The sequence below is a fragment of the Acanthisitta chloris genome, unplaced genomic scaffold (genome assembly GCF_000695815.1).
Source record: "Acanthisitta chloris isolate BGI_N310 unplaced genomic scaffold, ASM69581v1 scaffold1509, whole genome shotgun sequence".
Lineage (NCBI taxonomy): Eukaryota > Metazoa > Chordata > Aves > Passeriformes > Acanthisittidae > Acanthisitta > Acanthisitta chloris.
This window is the reverse complement of record NW_008692885.1, coordinates 10,373-25,680: the sequence shown is the minus strand read 5'-3', so window position 1 is coordinate 25,680 and position 15,308 is coordinate 10,373. Positions and strand designations below refer to the sequence as shown.

The following is a 15,308-nucleotide window of genomic DNA, read 5'->3' as shown; positions in this document are numbered from 1 at the left end:
GAAGTCACTGTTAAATCTTTTACCTAGTGGGGGATGGAAAAGAGCAGAGTCACCAGTAGCATAAAGACACATCTTGCATTTGTATAACTATACAAATGACACAACAGGTACTGGTATGCAGTTCAAGGTCTCCTCTATGACAGCTCAGTTATTGTATACTGTGCTAGAAGGAGGTTCTGTTGATGAGAAGACAAGCACCCAAGCTTTTGGTAGTGGCCCCTTCCATGCACTTATCAAGAACACTCTTAACGTTGTTGTGGTTTAACCAAGTCATGGGTTTTGCTTCCAGCCCTAATACTAAGATTATCTATAAAACTTATAGAGTAATAACATTATTAATAATGAAAACACATAAATGAGAGATAATACATCTATTTCTGGCTCAGTTGCAATGATCTGAATCTTCAGTTATTAGAAGAAGGAAAGCTGCTGGGTTTATTTGTACAGAAGCACTAGACCATGTCATTCTGGAAAAGCAAGTCCTAAGTATCTCCTTGGCAGCAGAGGGGAACAGGACAACAAAGATCACATATATTTTAAGTGTAAAAAAGGAATAAAATTTTATTTGACAAGTTAACAAGCAAACATTCCATTAGTCCATTAAAACACTTCATTACAAGAAAGTGTAGTTAATTTATAGCTGCCCTACATGAAAGTTAATTTAGAGGTGAACAAACTGACCTACTGGGGAGTAGGGAGTTTAGAATATATGTCTATATCTATACTGTGTCTATCTTATATATGTATGCATTTTGGTTTTTAAAAGGCATTTTGTGCAACTAAAAATTTACTAGATGTCAGACAATTTCAAAAACTTCTAACATAGCAAAGTTCAGAACTATTAATATCAGATGAAAACATCTTTTTTCAGAGATGACTGAAGTTTCCTCACAGTTTTTAGCAGCTGAAGAGAGCTTCTGCTTTTCTGCCCAGGACAAGATTTAGACATACTTTCCTTTGCACTGACTGCAATCTCGTTTGCTTTCTTTGGGTCACCACACTTTAGTTTCACATGAGCTGCTCCTTGCTTCAATTTCTGAGCTTTTCTCTTTAATTTCTGCACCTAGAAAGAAAGATTACTGATTAGAGTGTTACATACATACCCAGGGAGGTGGTGGATTCACTGTCCCTGGAGGTTTTCAAGCTGAGACTGGATGTGGCACTTAGTGCCATAGTCTAGTAACCATGGTAGAGTTGGACTTGATGACCTTGGAGGTCTTTTCCAACCCAGATGATTCTATGATTCTAAGATTCTATACTCAGAGGACCTGCAGCTGTAGAGTTTACTGGACTTCTACCAAACTCCAAACTAGAGATGTCTAAGGGACATTAAAAAAAAAAGTTTCAACTTACTAATCTTACACAGTCATCTCACTGTAACAGAAAACACTGCAGAAAACTGACCTTGCCCATAAAGAAAGCATTACAGAAAATTGACTTCACCCACATTCAATAGGTTGTTGAAGTCTATCGCTCCCTAAGGTAAAAATGCTTGCTTGAAAGAGATGGAATATCACTTGTCACCAGCCTATATTGACATCAGTTTTTGCATTTCAGATTGTACTGCCCTAATAAAAAACGCCAAGCTCAATAAACCTCTAAGAGGTATGCTATTTATTATTGGTTACTGTATCTAAGCATCTTGCTTTGAAGTCTCCTGACAAAAGTGGAAAACAGAATAAATAGGGTTGATTGCTAAAGAATGTTTTATTAAATGTCAAATAATAAGTCTTGACTTGCACTTGGCATGAAAAGGTCACTTCCCAAAGATAAAATTAGGCTGGAAGCATTCCAAATGCCAATTTAGGCTTTAAGTCCATTTCTAAAAATATCTCACTTTAATTGCACTCTAGACCATATTATTAACTGTGAAACCCGGAGATTACCATGGCATTTTTAGTATGATGGGTTCTGGAGGCAGAAATATCCATCAGAAATATTAAGATTGGTCTGTACAAAATGTAAATAGAAATGTCTGTGTGCAAAAGCACCAGAAAAAAACATATAGGCCAAGGAGTTACAGGAATGGCCTGTATCAATAACCAGGGCATGATGGACAGTAATCAAACAGACATTACTATTTACATCACAGCCCTGAGGGTGTGCTCTGATAAGGCTGTGCCAGAGCACAGATGACTTGCCAGAAGATCTGCACCCTGATAATAGGCAAGGATGACAACAAGGTGGCACAACATTGTATGTGCTACTCCTCATCATCCCAAAACAAAGGCAAACTGCAGCCATAAAGATATGCAAAAGAAAGAAACAAAGGTGGAGTTGTTGTCCAGTGTCTTCAGTTCCTGGAGTATGAAGTCAGCCAGATTCTCAGGCAAGGAATAGCACCTTAATGGTTGGCTCCTCAACAATATAAGAGATTTATCCAAAAAACAGTTGACAATGCCAAGAGAGGCAGTAAGGACCCAAACATCAACACCCTTTGTCCACATTGCTACCATGCAATTCTGATACATCTGCTTTGACATAATAAAAGGTTTGAGTGAGTAAAATTATCAAAGAATGAATGTGAATAAAATTGGTCAGATTTAAATTATCTCCTCCTCCTTTCATAAGGTCTCACACTGAGCTTTGGGTTTTTTCCTGCAAAAACAAAGTTCTTAATCTTTGAGTCTACTGAGTCTACTTGTCCTGAAACATAACATGGAAGGACAGAAAACTACCAGACAGGACTGTGGACTGATTTTTTTGTCATAGTTCCAAAACAAATTGTTACAAAAGAGTTAAGCTGTTCATCTACAGAAGAGTGATTTTGTATGGGCATGTATGGAAAGTTGTTTTCTATGGCTCTAAACTAAATACAGAGAGAATGTGGACAGGTTAGGGGTTAAACAAAACAGGAAGCCTTGTCTGGCTATGATTTCGGAGAAGCTGTGGTCAACAGACTATTTAGTTAATAAAAAGCTTCAATATTTCAGTAATACAATTGACATTTAATCCAGTCTGTACAAGAATTATAGTTTCTATTTTCTCATTTCCCAGAGGGACAAGACACAAGGGAATGAAATCTCAACAGTTTGTCATAATGTGGTGAGCAGAAGTGACAGACTGAGCAGCCCAGCTCTCCACTGCAGAACTGCCACGGGGCAGGAAGTTTTCCCACTAGCACACATCCCTAGCTGCCAGCTATGAGCACTTTCTCTCGACCAAAAGGAGGAAGTGGAGACATAAGAACATGAGCTTGCAGTCCAACTATAATCACCCATACTGGAACACCCTGGCTTAAACATTCCAGTGACATTCTAGCTGATGACAACAGGAGGCAGAGTTGTGGCAGCCTTTCAACGAGAATGTTACCAGCTAGAGAGTTACATTTTATTCTTACAGTAGCATGATGCTTTTTCAGCTTGGATATTTGTTGTCCTTTAATCCCCATTTGTTTTACAAGGCAATCCAGGTCCCGTTCCAGGTGTTCACGAACTTTAGAGTCTTGAGTCTCCTTTATCTGCTTCAGAAGTTCTTGATGCTCACTATTACAGATGAGAATGGCACACTAAGTATTCATGACACAGTCTCCAGGATTTCTTTCAATACTTTCAGTGCATTGCAGAAGTCACTAGCCATTTTGTCCAGAGTACAGCAATTTAGCATGATTTACCTTCTCACACAATACACATTAATCTGGAATATATTAACATGAAAAAGGGTTTTCCTGTGTGTCTGATTTTCTCATTTCAGATTTTTAGCTGATGGGCATCTTACTTCTTGCTCTTCCCACAGGCATAACAACTACATGTGTAATAGTGTACAAAATGAGATTTTTGAAAATGAACAGCAGCTATGCTCTACAGCATTTTCACTTCCTGCCCAATTTAGTGCAGACTTTGAAAGCTTAGTGCAATACAGAAAAGCATCATTGAAACTGGTAGATTCAAGTAACAATTTTTCTGACAGATTATTCAAATTAAAATATTCTACTCAAAAAGATTTGCAGTAAAGTGGGCTGGGTAATCAAATTAATCAGCTTAACTAAAAGAAATTGTGTAGATCTTCTTGACACCTAGATATCTGAACTAGTGGAAACCAGAGACCCTCTCTCAGACAAGGAACCTTTTTACAAAAGTCACAGCTTCTTTCAAGACTTCTGGGTAACTGCTGCTCCTTGACAGTTTAATTGAAATAACTGGTTGTTGCTATATAAAAAAAAGCCTGTCCTTGAACTGCCATGAGTATGTCAAACATTGCTTTTTGAAGAAGAGATTGCCTGCCAGTTTAAACTTTGCCACATCAAAGATTTCAAATCAGTGTCACCATCCTAACTGGTTTAACCAACACATCCTCCTCTGTTCAAACCATAGCTCATTGTGTTGGCATGTCTACTGCGACCAGCTACATAGCTTGGCCCACAATTCTACAAGCTTGCATTAATGGGAAGAGGCCTAAGAACACAACAAGTTGTAATCCACATTTACTTGCGTGGCTAGAAAGACACACACACTCCCATCTACTGTGTTAGCTTCTTCCACACCCTGCCCATTTTCTGGCAGGACACTATGCCTCTTTCACAAGCCCCTTACAGGACCAGCAAGTTCTCCTGCTATCAAGAAGCAAAGGATATGAACACCAGACTGACTCAGCACAAAGATCCATCAAGTACACACATAAGGAGAGAACACAGAAAGAGCAAGTACAAAGGAACAGGATAGATGTTGTGACAGGATTATTGATGTCACAGCTGTACTAACCTATTCCACCCCCCAGACTGACTGCATCCTGCAGGTCTACTCAATATTAACACCACATTTGCAGTCCTCTCTAGGAGAACATTTTTGGCCCATTCTATAGATCTCAGAATATGTTTAAAGTTTCTAAAAAGCACAGGCCTGAAAGATTTTTCGTTTGCTGCAGCTGTTATTTCAGTAGCAGCTTGTTTAAATATGGGACATGGAAGCAGAAAAACCCAGCTGAAGAGTGTGTTGCTTGTTCACAAGACCAGTTAAACAGCAGAGTAGAAAGAATTTTTTGAATGAGAAAAATCCTACCAGTCCAACCTGCTCAGGTCATTCTGTCAACAATAGTCCTACACTCAAAACAGGTGAGGCTCAACTACAGCACACCTGTACCTTCCCAGGGCTACCACTGAAGTCACTTTTCCTCCTAACACCAGGGATGAGTACTCACAAGATCATTTGGCTCAGCTCATCTTGTATGGCCAACAGAAGGTCTGAAAGAGTTCTGGTGGCAGGAGGTGATGTGGAACAAGAGGATACAGATTCTGAAAGTGCACTGTGTCCTGAAATCCCAGACATGGCTCCTCCTTGTCTTCGTGATGAGATGTATGGATTGAGATGCTTCATAATATGCAACACACTTTGTACGTTTGCACTAACAGAGTGGCTGGAGCTGATGGACTTAGAGAAGAATGATGAAGTGGTTTACAGAAGTAATTAACAATTACAGCAAAGAGACTTACTCAAACTGTACACGCCACTTTAGAGAGAACATTTGTTGTCACTCACCTTCCCGGCCACAAAAGGTAGTTCACCAGCCTTTACATGTAATTGTGAAAGGTGTGTTTTCTTCACTGTAGGATTTCTCTGCCATAAGAAAATGTAAGACAACAAATTCCAATCTGTTGACCCAAGAGGACAGTCTTAAACTTTATTTTTTTAATAAGTAAAAGTCAAATAAACACACAGTGAAATGTATAACCGCAGTCCCCTCTGGTTTAAAACAATAAGATTCCCTCCTGTATGTGTAACAAATAAGACTTTCCAATAGCTGAGACAAGTATATATTATTCCATATGCATGTAGCACATAGTTTGACAATTAGGCTGATGTTAAAGAAATGGAACTTAAATTTTCAAAACCACACTTGCAAAATTTTGACTGATCTGTAACATGTGTTGCAAAGTCAATTCTCTTGATCTCAGCAATCTCCCCAAAACACACCATCTTAAGATGCTGAGTTAAAGCCCCTTTGGAAACTAATTTTGCCAGATGAACTGAAAGGCAGCTAAGGCAGGACATGGGGAATGGCAGTAAGACTGTAACAGAGGTTACTGTTAAGCTGGTAAGGGAAGGTTTTCCAGTGAGGTGCTACCAGCCCTAGCACCATTTTAATTACCAAAGAAAAGGAAATAAAAGATGAGTTATTCAGCACTGTTTGTCACTTTGGAAATGGAGTAAAGTGCAGCAGACAAACTGAGTTCCTCCTACATCACCTTTTTTCACAGTTTCCAATCTCTGTGTGAGTCAGATACTATCAGCAACCATATGCTAATAAAAATCTCCATGTTACCTTCTTAGTTTTTGGCTTCTTCCCATTTTCTTTTTCAGGTTCATGTTGAGATATTATCGAAGACATCAAAATTCTGTTTGTATCAAAGCCCATTTGAAGCTGTGGGAATAATCAAAAAAGAAAACAACCATTTAATGTCCTATTAGAAGTATGAAATCACCTGGTTTAATTAATTCCCTCTTTCATGCATGGATGAGAACCAATTAAGGGCACTATTAACTGTCCTGCTTGGGAGCCATAAGCTACTCTCAAAAACTGAAGAGATTACTAGGAAGGCAGGGTATCAGGCAGATCTTGCAGCTCTGTCTTAGAATTCCTCATTTTCATATTCAGCTGCAGCAGCTGTACTTTTCCACTGTGACAACCAGCAACTGACATAAGCCAATCCTGCCACATGCTGGGGATCTGATCATAAAATCCAAATGAGATGAACATTTGGCTCTTACAATCTGGGGACATAAAATCTAAGCCTGTCTGTGTAACATTGAGGTTAAACCTACTGGACAATCCTCAGATTGCTCAGTAGTTCAAAGTGGATATCAAGGCCTGTAATAAACAGGATAATAATCATTCCCAATTAAGCTTAGGATAAGGACTTTGTTTTGGCATGTGTAACAGTTCTGGTTGAACAATCCTGGAGGTCCAGCACTAAAGTGAGAATATTCTGGCTCTTCTGTCACCAAAAGGAAGTGAACCACCCCACACCCTGTGCTTCCCAACCCAGATCCAACAGCCCTAAATCCACACTGCAGTGCACCAAGATGGTACTAATACTAGTTTAGGACCCAGTTTACTACACCTAAGTCCTTTCTTAAGAAAATATTTATACTGCTGCTGAAGTCAGACTATCTGCCCTGGGAGAGTCATTCTTACTATGTTTCTCAGAAGACAAAATCTCCATACTAGGCCTTCTGCTCTGCAGCAATCAGTTTAAGCAAGAAACCCAAAAACCTTCAACTCTTCCATTCTGCTGGATTCTGGAGGAGGTCAGACACCTGGGCTACAATCTGCATCTTATTTAAAGCTTCCTGGATTGATGAGAGCTCAACATACTTGGCTGAAGTATAAAAGCAGACAGCAGTGATGAATTAATTCAAGCCATCAGTCTTGCTTATGGCTAGGTTCTCTCAATATTACTCTTCAGCTCTGCATTCCCCTCACCCTGTCCCAGCTGCTCTCTTCTGCTACTTCTCTGCCAGCTGAGGTTTGGAATACTACTACTTTGCCCTTTTAACAAAAGGTTCCTTTGATTTTGCTCTCTTTGGCAAATATTCCTCTCTCAGATGGATGGTGTCCCAACGAGCTGATTACAGCTTCACAGAATAATGAATTATTCAAGCTCTTATTTAACAAACAATGAAACAGTATCACTGATTAAAGACTTTTCCAAGTACAGCCCAATGTATTAGATTTCAATAGATGTAACAAAAAGAGGAAGACAAACACAATAACCAACCTTACTTGGGGTAGGAGGTTTCATATAGAAACACTTTCTAGATACTGTAAATTAAGGTTATCTGGCTTAGTTGAAGATTTTCTAGAATTTTTCTACCTAGATCACTTAAAGCAGCATTGAGGCTGATGAACTGTATCATTAATACAAACCCAAGTGGAATTTTTCTTCATTGAGATATGCAACATACGTGGCAATCTTTCTTATATATAGTTTATAACTGGTCTAGGTAGTATTCCAGGAGTTCTCCCTGGTTAACAAGCATGTGGAGTTTAAATGTAATACAAAAAGGATATTTTGAACAGAGAGAATAGCTTTATTCAGTCCTAAAAAATAAGGAAAACCAAAACCTTTTCAGTCTACCTGAGCAGTTTTGTCTTGTATTAGCTTATGCTGATGGTCTTCTTTACAAAGCTTTTCTTCTAAGTGTTTGATCTTGTCCTGAATTTGAAGACAGGAATGATTAGTCATGCTTCAGTTTGCCATGCTGAATCAGAAGTCTGAAGGAGCTTGCAATTGTAATGTGGGATAAAACAGGACTGTAGGAATTTTTAAAGCCCAGACTGACAAAAGACTCATGCAAACAACGCCAAGGTGGCATTCAGTCAGGTATGCTTTAACAGAGGTAACTTTTGCAAAACTTGGTACTATTAATAGTATGCCATAAAATTACATGAAATTACTTTGAGACTGGCATTCCATGCATGCTTACTTCGGAGATTGTCTGAGTAGCCATAAGCTTAAGACACTCTTTTTCTAGTATTTCAAGCTTTTCAAGTTTTGTATGCAGTTCCAACTGGTTCTGACCTTCTTCTGTCTGAAGCTGAGCCTGGAAAAAATAAGCAAGAATGGAGTTGGCAGCTAACTGAAACTGTTCCGGGTAGAAAAAAAAAATAACAAAACCCAACATCCCACACTACAGTAAAGGTGTTTAACTAGTTTAAACTTCATATTTTTTAAATTGCAAAGTGATGAAAAACACCAGGCAGACAAAGATGACTTAAATTTCCAGCAGCCTTTTTGCCTACCAAATATGCAAGTATTAGCAAGGTTTTGCTCATTAGGAGTTCCACCCAGGGAGTTATCATACACTTTATTGAATGGTTGTCATCAGTCAACCAGTCAGTAAATTGCTTCTGTTTGCTACCACCCTGAGCAGAGCTGAGGAAGAACAATGGCCATACAAAAATCCAGATCCTGCACATTTCTGTACTTTTGAACTATATCACAACTTTGCTAATATGCTAAAGGGCTTCACCTGTTGCTCTAAAATCAGTTTCTCGTCCAGTTCCGCACTGCAAACCATTTTCCTCATGTAATCCAGCTGTTTCTCCAGCAGGGAGCAGCGGGACTGTGCTGCATTTAGCTGCACACTTGCATCTACAGAGAGAAACAAGACATTTGGTACAGCAAAGGGAGCTATGCATTTAGCCAAACTGTCATTTCATTGAGGAATTCTGCCTTCAAAATGTGAAAGAACAGTTTTTTTCAGTCTGAACAAGTCATGCAGTTAAAATGTATTTTATCTATAAGACATGAGAATCAAAATGTTTTTCCAGAGCTAGTCCCTAATTTGAATTCCAAAGGTGTGAGCAGAGCAGTTACTTTGATTTGTATCAGCAGATATCTAACCAGAATCAGGTTTCTTCCCTTCTCCTATCTTTTCTCAAGTTAGCAGTGTTATGTAAGCAGCTGCTTGCTTATTGCAGGAGCTAAACACACCACCTGAGACCTGCTTGTTCTTTAAAACAGCTTTATGGGTTATGCAATACTTGGTTAATATATAGAAAAAAAGATATCAACTTGATCCACAATTATCAAGCTTCTGTCCTTCCCCAGTTCTGAAGGAAAAAAGTGAAAGGAAGCCACAATAATTAGCAGGTTTTCCAAATGAACAAACACTCCCTGGATTATATACTTAGAGTTGCTGTGGCTGTACCTTATCACTCAAAAGAAATACCTTTCCTTTGCTGCATCAGTTCTTGATGTGCTGTGTTCTTTTCATAGGACTCACGTTCTAAGGCCTTCTTATACTGAGCAGCTGCTACAGAGAGGCTGCACAGATTATCTTCAGCCTGTGACTTCTCCAGCTCTAGTCGGTGGATCTTTTCTTGAAGAGTTTTCAGGGCTGTCACTACAGCTAGCAAAGCAAACAATGCCAACAGTTACACCTTAAGTAACAGTTCCTGTGAGGATGATGATGATCATTACTACAAAACACTTCACACTGCAATATACTACCTAAATTTTCTTCCTAGGATGACACCTAAAATCAGTTATATTCCTCAGCTGTACATTAACATCTGTAGAATATATATGGGAGAAAATGTTTCCTGCATAACCAAGGTAACATTGGTTCTGTGAGTAAAACTATTTTCACTCCAAATGGTGGCAAGCACAAAGAAATCGTGGCAAATAGAGTATAATAAACTCTAGGACTCCTGTTTACATAGAAGCAGGGAACACAGGTATCCAAGGGAGGTCATAAGTTTGGTGCAATTCAACTGGTCTGGACAGAGGAGAAAAAAAATCCAAACTCTCCCCCAAAGCACAGGGGGAGAAATCAGAACCAAAGGTACAATTTAGTAGAGGATGTATGTTATTACATATTTTATACATATATTATTACAAATAAATACTTTATTGTTTCAAAAGGAGACAATTCAATGCCTAATTTCTTGTATTTGATGACTCTTTAAACCACAAAAATACATCTGCAAGATTTTGCTTTTAGTCTCAAATCAGTATGTGTCAAAATTATGCCAAAAATAAAAGTTGCAATTTCAGCTACAAGGAAAGGTCTACTAGCTCCTCAAAAAGCATACACATCCGTGGAAGTTTAAGACATGTTCTGTAACAAGTCAAGCTTATTTTCTGACATTTTATAAGTCCTGATTCCCTGTTCTATTCTCTCTTTAAAGGAATATCCATCAAATATTGCTAGCTCCATAACAACTTTCATCAGCTTATCACAGACCCACTAAAAAAAACCCCAAACCAAACAAAACCCCATAACAGAAAAAAAACCCACCCAAAACCAAAACAAAAAGCAGGTACCAGAGTGCAAAAAGATGAAGTGGGACTACATTTTCCATCTTTCTATTGATATGCCAAACATTTCCTTACTTAAACATTAAACTGTGTTCAGCTTAATAAAAAAACCCCAAACTCTGTATGGTAAAAGATTAGTACAGAAGTCACAGATTTTCTGAAGTGAAGCACAATGATCACATGCACACTCACAGGCTACAACTGTGCAATATTGCAAAGTTGTCCATGACAGTAAGTCCAAGTATGGATATCCTTATGACTCATCAAGCTCTCCAGATATGCTAAGCCACCAAACATTTGCTCTGGGAGCTCCAGAGAGTAGACACCCATTAAGCATTTGCTCTGGGAGCTCCAGAGAGTAGTCACCCATTAAGGCACATTAACAGCCATAGTGGACCCACATTTCACAGGGACTAACTTTCATATTGCTAACTTTTCTGAGAGTCTGAGTTGTTCAAAAGTTCTCCCAAGGAATCATACCACACAAAAAGCCTTAGAAGTGATTTTAGGCTGGAAGGAGTCAAATAGCACTACGCAAAGCCAATTACAAGTCAGTGTACCATACTAATGATCTTTTTTGCACTGTATTTGAAGTCATGAATCGCTTCTGCCGAGTTTGAAGCATTCTCCTTTGCTTTTAGAGGAAGTCTGACCATTTTAAGCTAAACAAATTTCAAAGCCAAAGTTTATAAGGATGTTAGAAGCCTTGCAGAGGTTTCCATTCCAGACATACAACTTCAAGGAGACTACTCCCTCAGGACACATATACATCCTGTCTCAATGTCAGTCTGATAACTGCAGCAAGTCATTGAACTGTGTAAAACAGAGTGGGGAGTTTGCTCAAGAGATTTCACATGGAACAATTAAAAAGACCACTTGAAGCACATGCTTTGGCTTTACCTTGGTTATTTGGGACAGAAGGCCTGTCAGCACCAACTGCTGCCAACTTCTTTGATTTTCTATAAGCAAAGGCTGCAGGATGCATCCGATCTGGTGGCTGAATAAAGCTTCCTATGAAACTGTTATTTGATTCAGAATCCATGCCCTGTAGAGATAGAGCTATTTAATGCTGTTAATTCTTTAACAGACTATGTAACAGTTTTCAAAGTATGTCACTGGGCCGTCCCTGGCTTTGTTTATATCAAACCAGATCATGTGCACCAGAATAACAACTAAAAGAAACCCAAACAAAACAAAATCCACACATCCAGACGAATCCTGTATTTTAGTGCATTTCCAAAACAATGCCTCTCATAACAGTAAACATAGCTCTTTGATCATACAACATTTTCCAAGATTTTCCTTGGTGCTTTCTAATAACCTATGCTGATCTTTGTCCTTTTGAAACTCAAGGATTAACAGCATTTTCTACTATTTTATAGGCTTCAGTGTCCAGCTCTCAGTGCTCCCTGCGGAGTAAGCATTCCAAGTTTTACAGAATGTTTCCATTTGCAGCCTCCTTAGTGCTCTTCTCCCCATCTTCTCCCATAAGACTTTGTTACACAATACATAGTTCTCCACATTTGGTGTTGAGATAACAGAAGGATATTTAATATGCAATATCCTCAGCATTCTCCCCATAATTAAGCATATGGATTAAGTTCTTTTTTCTCCACTCCCTTTCTGCCCCACCCTTTCACATTCTTTACTTTATCAGAAGCACATTTGAAGACAGTTCACACCCTGTCAGGGATTTTCCTTGATGCTCTAGACATGGACAGTGAAACTTGCAAAAAGTGCTTTAGGCATATACAACCTTTGGGAAGTTAAAGCAAGTTTTGAACCATCTTGCAGCTACCTAGCAAAGTAGTATCAAGCATTTCAAGAACCTGGGGGATTCAATAATTTTTAAAAGTTATTTTATTTAAGCATATTATTCACTCTTGTATTTCCACCTCAATATTACACTAGTCCATCAAATTTCCTACAAACTTAAAAAGGCAGATATTTGTGGGTGACCTCATGGCTACCTCATGGCTTTCTGCAACTCCTGTCAGCTGGGGGATGTCTCTCCTGCCATGGCTGCAGGGAGAAGACTGGAGGGAATGGTCATAATCTAAGACAGGGGAGAGACAGATTAGATGTTAGGAAAAATGTTTTCCCTGTTAGGGTGTTCAGGCACTGGAATAGACTGCCCAGGGAGGTGGTGCAGTCACTATCCCTGGAAGTGTTTCAGAGGCATCTGGTTCTGGCACTGGAGGATATGGTTCAGGAGTTGCAACAGAGTGGCAGGTTAATGGTTGAACTCAATGGCTGCACTACTCCAACCTTGATGTTTCTATGATTTCACTTGATACAGTGTAAGAAATGAAGAGTATATACAGTTTCAGCTAACAGAAAAACAGCTTATTTGAAGGTTCAGTGATATAACAATTATAGTTTCACTTGAATTTAAAATACAAGGCATGCAACTGGAACAGTCTTCTCACTTGGGCAAGGCTATTTAGAGATATTAGTTCCCAAGAAAGTCACCCAAGGGTGTCTAGTAACAGGAGAAAGAACATAAATCAAGATATGGGTAGGAAAATCCTGTGGCCACAGGGGTGGTCAGGCCCAAGTCAGGAGAGATGGTCCTAGCACAGCATGGTGCACAAGCACAGTGTTCCACAAAATAAGAGAGAAGCAAGACTTACCAATTTTCCCACTGCTTCTCAACCCTTACATGTTGCTGATGAAAAAGACTAGCAAAAAAGGTCCATAAAAATAAGCATATTCACATCCAACAAGCTTCCTAGCACTGCTGTGAACAAAGGAGGGCAACTTTGGAAATTCCAGACAAAGAAAGTGTTTTTTGCTTATGCTATCCAACCTCAGCAGTCTGCATGAGTAGAAACTTGCTTTTCTAACATCCTCCAGTGGAACATGGCTCTCTTGCATGCCTGTGCTGCTATACACAAATTAGTTTCCTTATTACTTTCACATAAACAAGGTTTGCTGTTTCCAAGGAGATGTTTCTGTGGACAGTTGTAGGAGGGCAGTGATCCGAAGCAAATAACGAATAGGAGGGGGAGAGAATAAAACACCAGAAAAATTGTGAGTTTGTGGACAAGCTCAGTAACACAAAGGTGGGGGGACCCGGGAGATACCTATTTGGGAGACAGAGAAGTAAAAACCCTTTAGTTCCCTAAGCAAAGCAAGAGGAAAGTGAAAGATAAGAGGTCAGCTCACCTGACCAGTGGTGGTGATCCAGCTAATATGATGTGAGCTTCAGCACAAAACCCCCAACTTGGCCAGCACAGCAGAGGGTAACACACATCCTGCAGCTGGAGGCTTAACGAGGGGTGTGAAAGAAAACACCACAAGACCAAGACACCTGTGTTTGCAGAAACTCTGCTGCAGACATAGTTACAGACGCCCTGCCTTACCACAGCTTCCTCAGACGCAGAGGCTGTGTGAAGTAGGGTGAGGGAATGGTTGCTATAGTGCTTAGAGACTCTGTCAGCATAATTACTCAAGTAGAGGTGCTCCAGAGTCCTTTAATATCTTAGCAGGTAAATATAGTTTATAACAACCATCCTGCACAGGAGTAATGTCTACAACACGGCAGACCTCAGGCAAAGAGATGCATCAGGAAAGGGCACTCCACACCAGCAAGACATCCCCAAACAACCTGGCCACTTCCAGCCCACTGCAACAAGAAAGCTATCAGGAAATAATTAAGTAGCTTGACGTATGCTTGGACGTCAACTGTCCTACCATCAACTTTTCCCTTCACAAATATTTAATTTTTTATAAAACCATCACAAACAGGTTTGCTTTATAAGAAGTCTTATACAGCCCACGTTCATTGCAAGCTTAAACCACTCTTCTGTTGCACCCTACCAGGGACACCTGGTTCACAGCCCTAGAGGTGCTTTAAAGCAGATATTGCTTCCCAAATGGTGATGTTTGTTCTAATGTGACTCCACAAGGCTTAGGGGGATTTAGAATTTGAACAACACTCGTTAAAGAAGCCATAGCACTGTTGTTTAGACAAGCCCTTCGTTGAGGAAATCAGTGCACTCCTTCCAGTTTGGGGAACAGCCAAGAGAGAAGTATGCATATTAAACAGAGGCTGACAAAATACCCCAGCTACATGCAGAGGGGAGGGAAAGAAGGAAGAAATGCTTCACTCCCCCCCCAGCAGCCAGCACCACAACAGTGAGTGGGGTGAAGCACTTGTGTTGTGCAACTCATATCTGGAGTTGGCCCTTTGGGTTTTTTAACCAGTTGGGTTAAAAAAACAGTTGGGTTTTTTAACCAGAACTGGACCAGCCTGTGTTGGTGGATGTAGTGATAATGCTCAGATACACATTGCTATTTTACACAGAAAGCCACAAAATATCTGGTTCCTACATACACTGCATCCGCATGGGTGTTCCAGGGATCAAGGATTCCAAGATAACGGGACAGACACACACACTCAGGTAGTAAATTCAAAGTGATTTATTTCACCTACGGATATGCATGTCCTTACAAAAAGGATATAAAGTCTACTACATTAATAAGGGAAAAGTTATGTCCCTAGCAATTCTGAGTACATACTGACACCAGGAGTGATGAGGTG

General features: G+C 39.6%; 1 protein-coding gene across 1 annotated transcript; it reads right to left on the bottom strand.

Moving 5' to 3' along the window:
• Positions 1 to 847: 847 nt before the first annotated feature.
• CEP57L1 (centrosomal protein 57kDa-like 1) lies at positions 848 to 11,804 on the bottom strand. Its single transcript, XM_009082828.1, has 10 exons — positions 11,663 to 11,804; positions 9,672 to 9,851; positions 8,970 to 9,091; positions 8,424 to 8,540; positions 8,075 to 8,152; positions 6,259 to 6,357; positions 5,475 to 5,552; positions 5,137 to 5,306; positions 3,341 to 3,485; positions 848 to 1,063 (listed from the first exon to the last, which is right to left on the bottom strand). Exons 1-10 carry the CDS (start codon positions 11,802 to 11,804, stop codon positions 848 to 850), a joined length of 1,347 nt encoding a protein of 448 aa, XP_009081076.1.
• Between the last annotated feature and the right edge of the window lie 3,504 nt (positions 11,805 to 15,308).